We start from the raw sequence: 16,582 nt of genomic DNA, 5'->3' as shown, positions 1-16,582 counted from the left end.
TTGTTCATCTGGTTTGAATACAAGCTTTCAAGAGAACTTTTCATTATAAATTCACAAATTGCATCTTCCATACCCCGTTGTACAGCAAAGAGCATACAAGACAAACCTGGTAAAACAGGCCCAAAAGGCAGTAAAGCGCATTGAACAGAACTTATCCAAATACTTTTAGTTTTTAAGCAGGCACACACACACACACACACAGGGCCCATGCATCGGGTTATTTTAAAATGAATAATTATTTAAAATTGCTATAATTATTTCTCAAATCTTCCTCAGGCATTACATTTTCAGAAAATAATACAATTTATTGTGTTAATTAATGTATTTGTTTCAACTTATTTATGCATCCAGGTTTATGACTTTATAAAGCAGCTTTCCTTTCCCTTTTTTGAACAATTTTTTTTTGCAAATTCTGATTATTTATTTTTGTAATGAGATGATTACTACTTTGATTGGCATATTTTATGCTCAGTGTGGGTTGTGTCAGTATTTATGTTTTTTTTTAGTAGCCATTTCTGCACAAAATATTGAAAGCAGAACTTTAACTTTGAAAATCCTCACAGGAAGTGACGTTGTCCCCTCGCGCTCGACGTGCCTCCCTCCTCCTCCTCCTCACTGCTGCTGATTGGAAAGGTGTTCACAGCCTCCACAGGTAGACTCAGCGGCAGTGGAACATCCCTCAGTGGGGTTTCTTTTTCTCCATCAGCTGTTGAAAGGATGAGAACTCCTCCTCGACTCCTCTGAAAGGATTTTATTTCATTTTTGTTCATAAATAATGACCCTGAGGATGAGCCCGCGCGACAGGTGGTGGATTTTGAAGCTCCAGAGCTGCATCCTGCTGCTGGTGGTGGTCTCTCAGATACAAACACAGAGAAATGGTAATGTATGCTTTATTTATTTCAAACACATTATTTAAGTTGTAACAATGTTGCATTAACTTCACAGTGTCTTTCAAATGAGATATTTCATGTCAAAAGTTACTTTTAAAACAGTAAGATAGAAGAAAAAGTGCAGGACAAAGTCTGTGAAACTCCCCTTTATGCCTGTAAAACTCTAAGTATGTTTTTATATTGGGTCCATAATTGATTGAGACCTCCAGGCTATGCTTCATTTAAATTCAGACTTCATCCTCTGCTTTCTCTGAATAGTTCTCTGACTGTATGCTGACACTTGATCTCAAAGCTTGGATCTTAAGGTCGGAATGAGGTTGAGATTTGTGTGAGTGTCTGGACTTGTCTATTAGGAATTATGAATAGCTCACAGCATCTTGTGCACTGTCTAAACGTAATGCACTGTAACTTAGCTGTCTGCAGCCATGTTTGGTTTTTCTCCTGCACTGGCATGTTCCTCAAGCTCTGGAGAAACATGTATCAGGTGTTAGTTTGCTATTTTTGATGAGTTTGCATTCATTGCATCTGCTGGTAATAAGAAACAGACATCTAGGAATCCCCCTTCCCTGCTGAATCAGACTTAGAGATTCATGCACATCCTTGCTGTCAAAATGTTTCTTCTGTGGTTCTCAACTGTATGCAATCAGTTTGTTTGTCTATGCTTTCATGATAATTTGCATCTTTTTGTCACCATATTGCAGCTTTTGTAAATAATTTGCACCTCAACCTCCAGTCATTATGCATCTATGAGCTTATTTTGCATCCCTTTATTGTTGTTTTTATCATTAATTGATAGTTTTGTATCTAAAATTGGCATCCTTGTGAAACCTAATCTACATGTTACATATTTCTGTAGTATCTTTATGGTCACATTGCAACATTTGTAGTGATTTTTGCACTTCTTTGTTAATAGTTTGCACCTTTTAGGCTTGTTGTGTGTTTTTGTGGTCATTGCATTCTTTAAATCTGTATCATTGTCTGGCACAATGGCCCCCAGAGCATCTGTTATACATCCATGATTTCACACACATGTACCTGCTTGTGCTTCAATGCAAAGTTATTATTTGGCAGATCATCTCCTCTTACGGCTTAGTATTCAAGATTAGTGTTAAGCATTAAGGCTCATGCAGGCGAGGGAAGTTGATTGTGCAGGTGCTTGTCAGTGTGTTGTTGTGTAGTGCAGTCAGTTGAGTGTGTGTTTGTCGTTTTGTGTAAGGTGGTAATTTGCGGTTTACTCAGATTTTCCCTTCTTCAGGGCTTGTTGGTTCCTCTAGTGGAAACAACAGACACTCTTCATCCATACCACCTCATTTTACCTGGCTGTGGTTGCCTCCTCTGCTAGATGCACATACACACACGCACAGACACACACACACACACACACACACAAACCCCACAGACGTTATGCTGACATTTAGGCATGCCCACACATACATGTAGAGACACAGTATGTGCAGAGAGGACCCAACACACTTAACACAACAATTCAGGCTTGTGCAGAACAGGCAGCTTTAGCTGATGCAGTATTTTTCCAGCAATCAATTGAGCAACATATCACTACATTTTAGTGTCAGTGTATCAGAATTTAATTGTAGAGAACTCTCTCTTGGCTTATCATTATGCACCAGGGTTACACTGACATAGAGAGTAGAATCTGTTGAGTAAATAGCAGCAAATGCCAGTTTACACCCACAGTTTCTGCTTCAGAAAGTTAGAACATCATGCAGCAACACAAGGCATCTTGCGTTTTGAGAAACAGACGCACCTCATGACTGGAAAATACTTGACTCTGCTGTTTCTTATTACCCACAGCTGCACAAATTAAAACATTTTACGATAGTTTTTACCGACTTTGCACATAGTTTCATTGTGCAGAGAGCCACACTCACGCTCATGCATCTAAAGGAACAACACAATGAAATCATTAAGCAAATTAAACTTTTCATTTGGAATTTTTACATCTTCATTTTCCTCTCACTGCGATTCATTTTGATGTGCATTCATTATGGTTTAAAAATGTAACAAGGCCTTAAATTGAATAATGAACTTGAGGGTGAACTGATTCAGGCTTTGCAGAAGGGACTTGACCATATAAGGAGATTCCTCTCAAACACAGAGCATCATCAGCAGATTATTTAATGCCTAACAGTGTTAGAGGAAGTCAACGTGGATTTTCCTTTCTAGCAAATCACCCAAATTAACATCATCTTTGTTTTCTTCCTCTGCATTAAGCAGATATATAACCCCTCTGTGTTGACATAACATGTAAGCACTCTGAAAGCATGCTGTAACACCAGCAGCAGCAGGCGTCTCTCCTGGGTGGCCAAACAGCCCTGTTCTCCCTGATATATGATGCTATATTTTATCAGAGCAGACAAGAAATGAGGCTTATAAAAGCAGTACAAAATAAGCGTCTGTGTTTGTGGATACAGGATGTAAAGAGGAGATAATACCGTGTATTGTACTTGATAATTACATCAGAAGGAAAATGGTAGTGATTGTTTCAGTCAGGATTTTACAGTCTCTTTCCGCTCAGCCTGTCTGAACATGAGTGCTGTTTCTACTATAAGAAATATCTGTGTATCTCTGTATCTGTAGACTTAAATGAGTCAGGCTTAACTGAATACATTCGTTCGTAGTGTTTTTCATAAGCTGGATCCACTTTCAGTCCGTATTTAGCAGGCCAGCTTTGAGAACAGAGTCTCAAAACAGACGTGTATTTATTTAAAAAGAACTCAGTTTATTACTTAAAGTCAGTGTGGTGTCTGAATGTCACTTAATGAAAACCCAGCGTGCTTTCTTCTCTGAAAACCTGCTTATTATGGTGTAAACCTGCATGCTGTAGTTAAGCTGTGTTGAGTGAAAATGATGTCTGACTCAGCTGAGGTAAAGATGATTTGACTTCACGTTGTTGTGTGACCTCAGTCCTCTCTTGAGGTGTCTTACAATGACATACCTTGACTCACCTTGACTTTTCACTTGAATTATACTTCTGGATCAATTTATTACTTTGACATTTCATTATCATCTTTTTTGACTCATCATAATGTCTCTTCACACTGACAGACTGTTGACCCATGTCACCCCTCACTGCTGCAGATTAAAGGCTCTGAATAAAGGCCTGGAGGTTGGTGGGTGTTTGAAATGAATGGGGACTGGACACTGGACACATCTCCACCATCAAAGCGCGTCTTACTGGTCAGGAAGTGGGCGGTAGTTGAGTTTCTTTGTAGCAGTGGTGTGATTCATATTGAGTAAAGTTAATCCTGCACTTTGTTTGTGCCCATATTTAGTAATTCCTGAATGATGTGTGTATTTATCCTTCAGAAGAATACGGTTTTGTCTCCTCAGGTTGAATAAACAGCTTCCTCCCACAGGCTTTTTAAAACAAACTCTTGGCACTCCTGTTCAGTTCAGCCTGGGGACATTTCTGCACCGCGTTTACCTCCCATTTTTATCTGTAATTACACCTTTTTATCCTCTGAGCGTCTCAGATTCAGCAGCCAAACCCTGCTCACGCTGATTAGACGTGCAGACAGTAACCAATGTAACATCAAAGCTCCTTTACAGCAGTATGTAAATAATGATACCTTCCCTATAGAGGGCTTTAAAAGGCTCATAAAGACAGCTGTGGGTGTTTTCTACCTGCTGAAAGTCTGAAAGTGTGATCTCATGCTGACGGGCGAGAGGATGTTTTGTTTTCCATCTTTTCATGGGGCCTATCTGATCCTCCATCTTGACTGTTCAGTCAGGAGGTTCCTCTCTGTCACTGGGGAATGCTTTGTTTTCCCAGCTGCACACACTGGTGGCTTTCAGGTGGTGAAAATGGTGATAATGGTGGCTGTGGTTTTGCTTCTCCCACCTGCTTTACTCTTTAAGATCTAATCTGGACAATATTTCCAAAATAGCAGGCAGACAAAGGGGTTAATTTTAGCTTAGTTTTTAATACTCAAGGACTAGTGCTATAATATTATACTTCCCATTATCAATCCTGCTCTTTAGGGTTAGAAGAGAAATCAAGTTTGTTAGTATTGTTGGAACAAAGCTTTTGAAAACTTCCCAAAAGACATAACCTAATCTCTGTGGGATGTAACTCCACAGGTTTGAGCAGGCTGGAGGAGATCAACTTTAACCAAAGACCTAGCCTGAAGCTACTTAAATATAAAAGGCCTTCAGATTTCTTCTTGCACTTGAATGCACCACACTGCACCCAGCCCTTTGGAAACCCAGAGGAGACATTAATCACTGTATTACCTGTCTCACTCATTTCTGTCCAACAAAAGAGTTTAATGTAACATTTCTGTGTGCTAGACTTTACCCTGAACTTTCCTCAACCTGAGCCAGAGTCAGCTCTCGCTGTCATCTTTTCCATCTGGGTTTCAACATGTTTTGGAGTTGCACATCACATTCAGAGTTGCCACACTCGTTCGTATCATCCAGAGGGATCTGGCCAGCTGCCAAAGACTTAACAGAGGCCATGAAGTCTCTTCTGACTGACTCACGATGCTGTTAATCAGACAAGTGACACAGAAAAGAAGAAGCTCTGCAGGCTGCTCCTCGCTGTGTTTGTTTTACTGACACACAGATTTACTGACAAGGATGGACGACTGAATGCAACATGTGCATGAAGCTAGTTTGAGCATATTTTGATGTTAATACATATGAGGCTTTTATCATCAAAATAATTACAAAGATAGACAAAAGATCCCCTTTCGAAGCTTTACAATCACTCTCTTAGAGAGAAGACGGTTTGATAGTCTTGTGACAAGGACAGAAAAACACTTTCCATGTCACTGATTTCACTGTATTTAAAAAGGAAGTGTCAACATAATGTGGAGGAATGTGGAGGGTGATGCATTCATAATTCTCAAGGTCACATCAGTCAAATGTCTGCAGAAGCATGAGGAGTTCGGACTTGTTTATGGGTTTATGACAAACAGGTGAAGCAACTGTAAGCAACTCTTGTCTTCAAGGTGCAGTTTTTCTCTTCTCTGCTTTTACGCCATGGTTAGTGAAAAGTTTTGAAACTGGGGGTAAATCTAGAGGTGTTTGTCTTTGTCTTTTCCAACAGAGATTCCTGTACTGTCTGCAGCTATGAGTACATTTAACTGTTTAAAATCTGATGAAGACTTTTATCCAGATGTGAGAATCATGAAATCCGTATCAGCTTGCTGTCGTCCTCCTTCCTTTGTGTGGATGAAACAGTAGCTGCTCTGTAAGAGTGTCTGTGGTTTCCTATTTTATGACTCACTGTGAGCTGAAGCAGGGTTATGAGCAGTACTTGCCCTCTGGTATAATATCTGCAGGAATTTACACTAAAGCCTAGAGTGGTGAGGCCTTTGCACTTCACTTGAATGTCACATCTCTTCAGGCTCATGCTGCAAAAATGCTCCTCTGACAGGTGAGATCAACAGGAACATAAAAACACAGAGGATCCTTTTCATTTTAAACACAGCTCCTAAATGACCTTTAATTACTGAAATCTCCTTAATTGCTTTCATTTCAGCTGTCAGTCACATCGTTAGTGGAGGCGTCAGGGTTCCTCGTCCTGGAACAAAACTTCTCTCATTCAAAGGACACCACCAAACTTTTCTCCCATGATTCTTCACTGCCTGCTTTCTGACACAAATGCCCTCTTTCTCGTAGAGGATTCTCCAAACAACGACTCGACTGTCTTGTCTTGGAGTACCCGTGTTGTTTAATGAATCGTGCATTGAGTCCTGACAACCGAACCGTCTCTCACCCGCTTGTCTGAAAATGCTTTTGTCTGTCTGTGCCAAAAATCCCACTTTGACATACCGCAGGGTGGAAGGATCCAGAGGGAGGAGGGGCAGGGAGTCATGGGTGTTGATTTCTGCAGAGCTTCTGCCAAGATGCCCCACGGGAAAACTTATTTGCTTCTTTGCTTTAAAGGATTTGAGTAATTCAATAACTGGAAAGTAAAGATTGATCGGGGTGTGAATGATTAACTGCAGGGATGGAGAGAGTTCTAGGTTCTAGATTAACATTTGTTTAGTGCAGATTTGGTGGAGCAAGCACTTTTGTTTTCTCCATTGTAGCTCAGATTTTGGACATCAGGTGGCGGCATTTGTTCTAGCACTTTGCTTGCACTTTGCATTTTGCTCAGACCTCTTTTATCCACTGCTTAGTGACAATGTAATAAAGTATTTAACTTCACAAAAAGGGCAGTTTTGATTCCACAAAATCCCCTTAATAGAATAAGCTTTTGCAATGCCAGGGAAGTGCATTAGAAATCAAGGAATTTGAGTTTGAAGACTTTGAGCTGAAACACAAACAAAACTGGAGGTTTTGTAGACTGAGATGATGTTCGGTTTGCACCCTGCAGTCTCTGCTGCCCTCTGCTGCTTCATGGAGGTACTACAAGTCCAAAACTTGTTCACAGCATTCAGTTTTTAGCTATGTCAATATTTCTGTCTTTGTAACTGATTTAAAAATGTCCATATGAGGATGATGTTCATACTACAGCTGTCAGGAGAATATAATCAGGGCGTGATTGGTTGGATTGTCATCCTTGCACTGGTGATAGCTGCACAGACCACCAACGTAAAGGTTAACATAGTTAAACAGACATCTATCAGATATTTTTGACTTTCATTTCCTTATTTAACCTCCTAAACTATTCATCTCATCTACATATTTCTTATCTAATGACTCTAAAGATCCTGGATAACAGGAGAATGTGTGAGTGGCGTGCTGGTGTTTCTCAGACCCAGCAGTCCCTTGTAGTCTCTGTTTAATTGGTGTGTCATGTTTCTGTCCCACAGGGATTATCCACAGTTCACATGCTCACATGTATGTTCTTCAACCATAAAACTGATGAAACACACATGTTCTCATGTTGAGTCCAAGCTGTACAGAGCAGTTGTTGTTTGCAGCATTAGCTGATGCTTTGAGGTGTTTTTATGGTGATATAGTTTCTGAAGCAACAGCCTGCGTGGAGTTTGTGTGTGACTGGAAACAATGGGGAACTGCTAGCAGAATTGTGACCTCAAGTTACATTAAAGCCCCCTGGGAACGTGTTTTGTTATAAGTTATAAGATAAGCATACAGTGAGCATGTTCAGACTGATCCGATTTCCAGTGAATCACTGCAAGGCAGAGTTAAATTTGTAGAATGTAGGAAAAGGCAGTTTATGTCACAAACTGATGATTTGTGACTGTTTAAGGAGGACTCATGTTCTTTAAGTGGACAACTCATTCCCCTCCGGACCTTTAACATGCAGCTGTTGTTCTGAACGTTTTGTATGTACCGTATCTATACAGCTGCATTACACTGAACGTATGTTAGTGTACATAATACTCCACACACTGAGCGCCAGCTGCCTTCATGAACTGACATTCACTAACTCACTGAACCATAATGCTGTGGTGTGTTTACTTACCCTGCTCACGGCCCTGTGCAGGTCAGTGCAGCTGTCGGCTGATAGTGATGAAAAGTGCTGCAAACACAGAGGGAGGGGGGGCATGTAAGTGGGAGTCCTCTGCAGATAATTGATGGTATAATAATGGCCAATGTGATGAACTTGAACACATCATTGGGAAAAGAATATGTTTGCTGTTTTTAGGGAAACAAAGGAATCTCGTTGCACAATCAGGACAGGCAGAAAGAAGAAAGTAGACATGCAGTTTAGTTTTCCCCTCCAACAGAGTCTCTGCATGAATGATTGTTGGCGGTTCCTGTAAGATTGAGGCTCATAAGCTTATGTTTATTTTACTAACCGGTGAGTTTAACATGCTTTAACGTGTACTGTTTTGATTTCCGTGCCTTGTTTTGCTTGAAACCACCACAGGCACAATGTAGTGTAGGCTGATTGTTTGCAGATTTTGTGCTGTTCCACTTGATCATATCAGCATTTTGTCAAGAAAGGTTAAGATCACTGTTTGCTTTGTTTTGTCCACAAACATACAGGAGTGGAAACATGTCTTGTTACTGCACGAGTCAGTCCTTGCATTTGTTGTTGTATTGTGGATTTTTGAGCCATGAAACATCATCTGTGACAGCTGGTTCCACACTCCCCCTCACATTAAATTTTGACCTCTTATGTCCACTTTTGTTCAGGGTCCATCAGAGCTCATTTAGCACACATGCTGACAGTTGTAGCCACATTGTTTGAATGCACAAATTACCAAAATGTGTCAGCTTCCAATCTTCCAAATGTCATGCAGCAGCAGCAGCAGCGTGGGCGTGGGAGGTCCGAGGGCTGGAATGTATAACAGCTGGATGTCTGAGCATGGCAGATGAGGCGGGTATCAGCAGGATGATGGGGGCACACGGGGGCATACAGAGGAGGAGCCCTCCCCTCTCTTATCATCAGTCTGTGAGAACCTGGAAGTGGTACATTTTCCGAGGATTTTCTCAGATGAAGCAATGGAGTGTTTCCCTGGGGAGTGGAGCTTATGACATTGATCCAATCAGATACGCCCTCACCGGCTGCCTCTCTTTCTCAGCTGTTGTCTATCAGTCTTCTTCACACTACGGCTGCTATTTGTCAGAATCCAAAAAACACCAGAAAGTTCAGTTTGTGGTACGGACTGTTTGCTTTTCCCACTCCCACTAAATCACACCAACACCTCAGCATCATAGAACTGATAACCACATTTTTCCTGATGCCCTCTTTTCCTTTTTGCTGTTGTTTGAAAAAACAAATGAAATCATTTCTCTTTTGCTGCCTGATATTCCCGAGGTGTTATCTCAGCCTGTCAGCTGCTGTCTCCATTATTTCACTTTGAGTCATCTTTTTCTTTTGGTGCACTCGTTAACCTTTGTTTCTGGTATTTTTTAGGGGCCTCAGAAAGTAAAACTCAGGACTAGTTCACAAGAAATCTGCAAAAAAATCCCAATTTTGTATTTCCTACACTTGTGTACATCTGTGGCAAGCAACTGCTTAGAATCAAGATTAAGATCTGTCTACTATGGCTCACGTTTCTTTTTAAAACCCTCATATTTCATTGAGGTAATTTCTGAGGGGTGTGTCATTGTGGTAATAAGAAAGCTTGCATGCATTTTCTCCATGCTGCAGAGAAGGTCTTAGGGGACTCACTCATCAACTCACACAGAGGAGGAGTTTTCCTGTTCTTTGGGCAACTCAGAGTAACCAATAACTTCCATCATCGGTGCAACAAGCCTGCCTCCACACTTGGGTTTCCCCCCGTCTGTGTAAAGTGCTTTTACATGCAGCAGCCATGCATAGGAAGATCTAGAGGGAGGGTCTCTGAGTGTGAGCAGAGTTTTATGCCTCTATTTCCATTCAGTGGATGCTCAGTGGCCCTTGAACAGCCTGGATTTAACTGCTGACCGGCTGGCTAACAGGTGGCGTTGGAGGAAACAGTGAGAGCTCTGTAAGGAGGACTATTGCAAGGAGCCAGCAGCATGTTCAAGATCCATACCTGGTTGCTTGTTCTGGTTCTCTGTGCTGGGAGCGTGGAGGCCTGGTTGTGGTTCAAGCCTCCAGATACGACGACAGAGGCCCCAGAGGTGACAAATTCAACCCTGGTATCTGGAACCACAGGTGCCACCTCAGCAGCCAATGGCACACAGAGAAAGGAGGTGGTGGAGGATGACAACTTGTCCGGGGTTGGGGAAGAGATCCTCCACGTAGCCACAGGAATCCGTAAGTTTGTTGAGTCGTTGGACGCAACCACGACCCTGACTCCAACCCTGACCGCCAGGACTACTAACGGAGGCCGGACAGAGAAGGTGGAGGGCGCTAACCCTAACACAACTGGTAATCAAGACAGGTTCAGAGGGAAGAGGGTGGAGAAGGGGTCTGGGATCGGGGTGCGGGATGGATCTGAGTCCAGATCAGGACTTAAGGCTGATCCTGAGGTAGAATTGGAAGGTGATAGAGTCCTGTCTAGCAGGAACATAAGTGATGTAACCAAAATGAATGGGACAGTTGATGGTGTTCCTTATTCAGGTAGTGGCATCAATAGCTCTGACCCACTTTGTCTCCCTCTGCCTTCTGGTTGGCCAATTTGCTCCGGCAAACGTCCAAGATTTCTCTCGCTGCCTAACCTTTTCAACCACACCTCTGTGGAAGAAGTGGGGGCTGTCCTACATGAGTGGGCGTGGCTCACAAAAGAAAGGTGTCACCCCGGTGCAGAGTGGTTCCTCTGCCTCCTGCTGGTACCCAGGTGCTCTTCGCCCTCTGTACCCCCTCACCTGCCCTGTCGCAGTTTCTGCCAGGTGCTGCAGGACAGCTGCTGGGCGTCTCTGGAGAACGGGCGTCTCCCTGTGGAGTGTCATGACCTACCTGAGAGGCCGCAGGAGCGTGGTCGCCCTGCGTGCGTGTCAGTTAGTAACTGGAAAGGTAACCCCGGCGGGTTAGAATGTATCCTGTTGGTTGATACATTTTGAATCCGATGTCACGTCACTTTTTGTGGGTGTTTGAGCTTTGGTCTGCGCTGCTCTGTGTTTGTTTGTTCGGTGTTGGTAACAAACGTGTCCAAGCACATTGTGACTGTTGTTGACATGTTCCCGTCTCATGGTTGATTTTGCATGTTTAACCCATTTATGATGCACTCAATAGAACTCTAGATTACAGTTAGAATCCCTTTTGCACAGTATCAAAATCGATGCAGCAGACATCAAATACATTACACATTATTTGTAAATCTACATCTTCATTGCATTTGCAGGGACAATACAGAGTCGGTTGATATGCATGCAACAATACACCAAAAGACAATTGAGTTAGGATGAACACTGTATATCAAATATCTCTCTAGCCTCTGCAACTTCAATTCCACATGTAAGAAAAGTTTGCATTGAATGTGTTAAAACATGCAAAATCTGCAGTATGGTCAGTGTAGCTGTTGTTGCTGGTGTTGTGGTGTCACTTTGTGTCCAGTATCCGTGTCAAGAGGAGGTTGTTTAGCATGAATGCATGACATGAAACACCTGAGCTCACATTACTGTCCCAGGCTGCATGACATCTTCGTGTGATCTTCATTGCAGTGCAGAACTGCGTCTGAAAAATCAACGTTTTTGACTTTTCTTGCTCTTAACTTTTATCTATGTTCAATTTAAACAATGTTTTAAATTCTTATTAAGAAAAAACTGTTAAGAACAAGTTTCTGCTTATTTAATGATTTAGTTTGTGCACCCAAGTCTGTTCTTGTTGCATCAAAATGTTAAGAAACACTTCTACATCGAGTCAAGGGTTTCCAAGTCCATTTATGTGAAGACAAGCGTAACACATACAGATGATATATTCACTTCAGAAGCTTTTCCCTGAGCTTAAACTCTTAAGACAGGAAACGCTCCAGAGGCCCGTGTCCAGCCTTAGAGTGGCGTCATAAATTGTGCTCAATAGACTCCTCTCTTGGAGGTTAACAGCCTGAACTTTGTTACATAAAACCATCTTTATCATATGTTTCCCACAGGAGGGTTTAGTGTAAATGTTCCAGCTTTAAGTGGCAGATCATTTTGTTATTTTCCATGTGCCACAAGTTGAGTTTTTGTTTGGATAGCCTTTAAACTCAGAGGTATTTAAAGACAGAGTTTAGAGATCTGTATAACAGACAAGTGTGTTGAATCAGTCACGTGTCATGCTGCATCTACAGCCCATAATGTGAGTTTGTGTTTGAGTTATAATTGTCAAGATGTAGTGAAAATGGCTTCCTAAAAATACTTTTTAGCAGCATGCTTGTGCATGTGCAGCTGGTTTTGTCATTAGTCTGTTTTATTGGGTGTGAAACGCCTGCTCTGGCCACTGTCCAGGAGCAATGGGAGGTTTTAGACAAAGACAAAGACTACAACAGCATAATGTAATCTCTCATTGCATTGAAGATAGATTTTTTCTGACATGCATCACAGTTCATTTAGACCAGTACTCCCTCCGCTGCTCCACTCACATCCTACTCTTGCATGCCAGTCACTCGTTTCATTCCTGGGTTATCTCATCGTCATCATGTTTCACAGTTTTTCTGATCAGCTGTTGTGGAGTTTTGTGCAGATTCAGAGAGCTGCTGGTGTTTGAGCTTCCAGAGTCACAGAGAGGCAAACAATCAGGCCATCTGTGGGGAGGAGGACGAGGCCTGCGGATGGCATTTATGACAGCAGCCGTGGGTGGGAAAACGGTCTGCTGCGGAGAGAGAGAGTGTGGTGATTGTGTGATCCGTTTGGGAGAAAGGGCAACGGTGTCGAGATGGGAAACAAGAGAGCCTTGTGACTGGGGCGTCCCAAAGTCTCTGCCAGAGGTCAGAGGCCACAGCCGGTCGCCCACCCTCTAAAACCAGTAACACTTGATGGGAGGTAATCAAGTGACAGTCAGTTAGAGGATGAGCAGAGACAGAGAGTCAGGCTTTTATGTGAGCGGGGAATTACCCTCTGTCTGAGGAAAAGTGGTTCACAGACGTGGCACAGTGATCTTCAGAGATTGAAAAAGTCCAATATGCAAAATAACACAAGTTTCAGATGGCTGATACCTGTTGCAACTCACATTCCTCCACATTGCCCAGTTTCCCTGCAGAGTTACAACATTAAAACTGGACTGCAGCCAAAAACAACCTCTTTTTAAAAGTCCATCTGAAGTAATCTGAACTCTCCTCACTGATCCTCCATCAGTCAGCTTTAATTGGCTCTCTGCTCTCAGTTTATTCAAACATGGATTAAGGTCTGTCACAGCTGTCGCCTCCGTTTGATGTGATGACTGAATCTGTGGTTGTTTTCTGATGTGTGAAGTCCAGTTGGTTTGGTCCCAGGAGGTTTTAACTACAGCTGGACGTGTTAATGGTTGAACCTGCTGCTTTAATTGGCAGCAGGGGTCACTTTCTCACTTGCTGGTGTGTGAATTGAAGTCTGTCATTCCCCACTGGAGGCTTTTTCGAACTTCAGATCAAGTGCATCATTAGAGAAATAAACTGGCTTGTTCTTGCAGTGCTTACTCTTCTAAATAAGGTCTGCAGATTTCAGATGAAGGTAAACTGAGCTCTGGTTGAGGCATATTTTGATCATTGTGTCATGTTCTAAAATATTTCACTTTCATAAGGAGTCCCAAAGAGTTCAGTGTAATTATAGACAATGAATGATTTGGAATGATAGGCAAAATCCTAAAGTAAAATGTTTCTGTGAGTATTTAATCAAATATGTGGTGTTGCAGATTCTTCAGAAAACTCAGTGTTCTTTGCTTCTTCCTTCAAATGTGACCACTGCTGTGTCTTGAAACATTTCTGCATGTTAGATTTCTTTCCAGGTCTCGCAGTGCAGACAAACATCCAGTGACATGCAACCCTGTCTTATGGAAATAACTTCATGTGCAACTCATTTAGTCCCAAACATGAAAGTGAGCCTGCAAAGAGGAACAACATACAGCCTTATTGGTCTGGTTTAGAACAGAAAGGGTCTGCAGTGACTTAAAAGGCAGCACACAGCTTGCTTTTCTTAACCTTTAATAGAAACCGTCCTACATTAAGCAGTTGTCTATGTTGCCCACATGCAAACTTCTGTACTCAAACTCTGGTTTACACCATCCACCTTGACCAAGTCCTGAACATCTTCCCCTGTGAACATAGCATGGACACTTGGAGGCAATAGAAAGAAACAGATTCAAACATTAAACAAATGTTTTTGTCTTCCTCTTCTCTTTCTCATGGGGAGACACTTTCCATTCCTACAATGACATTTCAGCCTGTTTTAGCTGGCATGTCTCGTCCATCCAGGCTTCTGGGACTGACTCAGTCTGTGCTCTTCATCCTACTAGAGTCCCTCATGGTCCACTTTCCCATGGACATCTGACACGCATTTCCTTCCTCTGTCTCAGCCTGCTCCATCTGTCCGTCTGTCTGAGTCTTCACCAGCCTTTTTTTCTTTCTCCACACAGTACAACAGGCATCACATTTCTGCAGGGTTAGATGTTGGAAATCCTCTGCAACTGCATACATGAAATCATTTTTCATTTACAGATGCCCTCAGGGCTGAGAAGCAGCACTGTATGTTGTTCTTTCATGTAATCGGTTCTGTTAGCATGAAGGGCACATGGGTTAACATAATTACTGCACTGAAGAAGTTCTCACGTGTGTGTGTGTGTGTGTGTGTGTCATGCCAGCTTCAATCTGTGGACTGGAGAAGAGCCAAGTTAAAGAAACAGCTGATCCCTGACTTAAAAGAAATATTAACCAGTCACTGCTGTACAAAATTATCCTCTACTTGTAAAAGTTTGCTAAAATCTTTTTAATCTTAAGTGCCCAGTAAAAACATAAGCAGATCCTAAGTCTGAGGCTGAGATCTTGGCTCTGATAAAGACCTGAAAAAGTGTGCGTGTTACATAATGGTCCTGTTACTGGTATGGAAGAATAGGCACACATTATTCTTGTTCATGGGAGCCTTTAACTGTGACTGTCAGTGTGGGAGAGCTGTGGTTGACTGGACAGTTTCCAGATGTGATTGTGTGTGCATGAAGTGAAACAGGACCTGGCTGCAGATCATTTACATGCTGGTACAATCGAGAAAGTTTCCTTTTGCCATTTCTCATTTTAAAAATGGAATTCTTCATTTATAATCATACCCACCTGACTTGTGCAACAGCTGCAGCAGCTGTATCACCGTGAGATGAACCAATAGCAGGTGCCCTCAGTGGGAAGTTGACCACCCGGCGTGTCCCGTTCGAGCTCCAATTGGACGAAATCCCACAAGATCCGGGCTTAGCTGTAGCTGCTGTGCACTTTGAGACAGCATAACATACCATTCATGCAACAAGGACTGTGCAGATAAGGTGTCTGTGTGTGTGGGAACATGTGTTTGGGATTACTCCCTGTCAGTGATGGGTTGGTGAGTGCAGTTGTGCTGTGAGTTATGAGCTGGTTGTCTCATGAGTAACTTCCCATGGCGGACTGCTGGGTCAGGCGGTGTTACTCTCTTCTCAGCAGGTACAGAGGTGTGCCAAACACTCCGAAAGTGAACCTAATCCTTTAGCTAAAGATGATGGTGCTTAGCTAATGGACATTTACAGGCATCCCAACATTAAGCTCAAGCTGGTCTTTGTCAGACTTACAGTTTACATCTTTTGACCGAACGCTCATGAAACTTTGGGAATCCCCCCACGACCTCTGAACTCGTGACCCCATAATATAAAGATCAAACTTTTATAGGACTGTCATGAATCTGGGGATGACAGGCCATCCTCAGGAGACTCTGAATGGAAGTGTCCGCACGACCAAAATGTTTTCTCCCTTGTGACGTCGATTTATGAGAGTATAATCTTTGGTCTTAAGGCTTCTGCTTTTTCCCTTTGGACTATTTCACTGTGTGGGAACTGAAGCATCAGCATTTTCCCCACTAATTTGACCCCCAGTTTCACAGACACATAAAATTAGAAACTGTAAACTTGAATGCAGTATTAGTTTAACTCCCTGTGAATCATCTGCAAGTTTTACCTTCTCCTTTTTACCTTGCATGTGAGAAATGTGACTACACATTTTACCAACATTTTATTGGACTCACAATTCATCAAATCATCCAGGAATCCAATGCATGATGAAGTTCAGTTACTTGAAGACCGCTGACCTCTGAACCTTAAGCCTTAAATCTTGTTGGTCTCGCACGATGGAGTTGTGTGAATTAAAAAAGATCTGTGGTTTGCCCTCTGACCTGGAGGTTCATTGTGGTTTAGGGTTTGTTGTTGGAGAGGTACTCGTCATGGATCAGTTGACTTATTTGAAGCAGTTTCCTAA

General features: G+C 42.4%; 1 protein-coding gene across 6 annotated transcripts in view; it reads left to right on the top strand.

The window, feature by feature from the left end:
* The first annotated feature begins 585 nt into the window (after positions 1-585).
* The window catches only part of LOC117808375 (collagen alpha-1(XVIII) chain-like), a 28,174-nt gene continuing 12,177 nt past the window's right edge, over positions 586-16,582 (top strand). For 4 of the 6 annotated variants that reach the window (XM_034678096.1, XM_034678095.1, XM_034678094.1 and 1 more), the window contains exon 1: positions 9,965-10,635. In XM_034678096.1, the coding sequence (XP_034533987.1) occupies positions 10,281-10,635 (355 nt within the window). In that variant the 5' untranslated portion in view covers positions 9,965-10,280. Of the gene's footprint in view, positions 879-9,964; positions 10,636-16,582 lie in introns of those variants that run through there. The other 2 variants (XM_034678098.1, XM_034678097.1) reach the window with 2 other exon arrangements.

This window comes from Notolabrus celidotus, chromosome 24, assembly GCF_009762535.1.
Source record: "Notolabrus celidotus isolate fNotCel1 chromosome 24, fNotCel1.pri, whole genome shotgun sequence".
Classification (NCBI taxonomy): Eukaryota; Metazoa; Chordata; class Actinopteri; order Labriformes; family Labridae; genus Notolabrus; species Notolabrus celidotus.
Note: the sequence above shows the minus strand (reverse complement) of the source record. Positions and strands in the feature narration are given on the sequence as shown.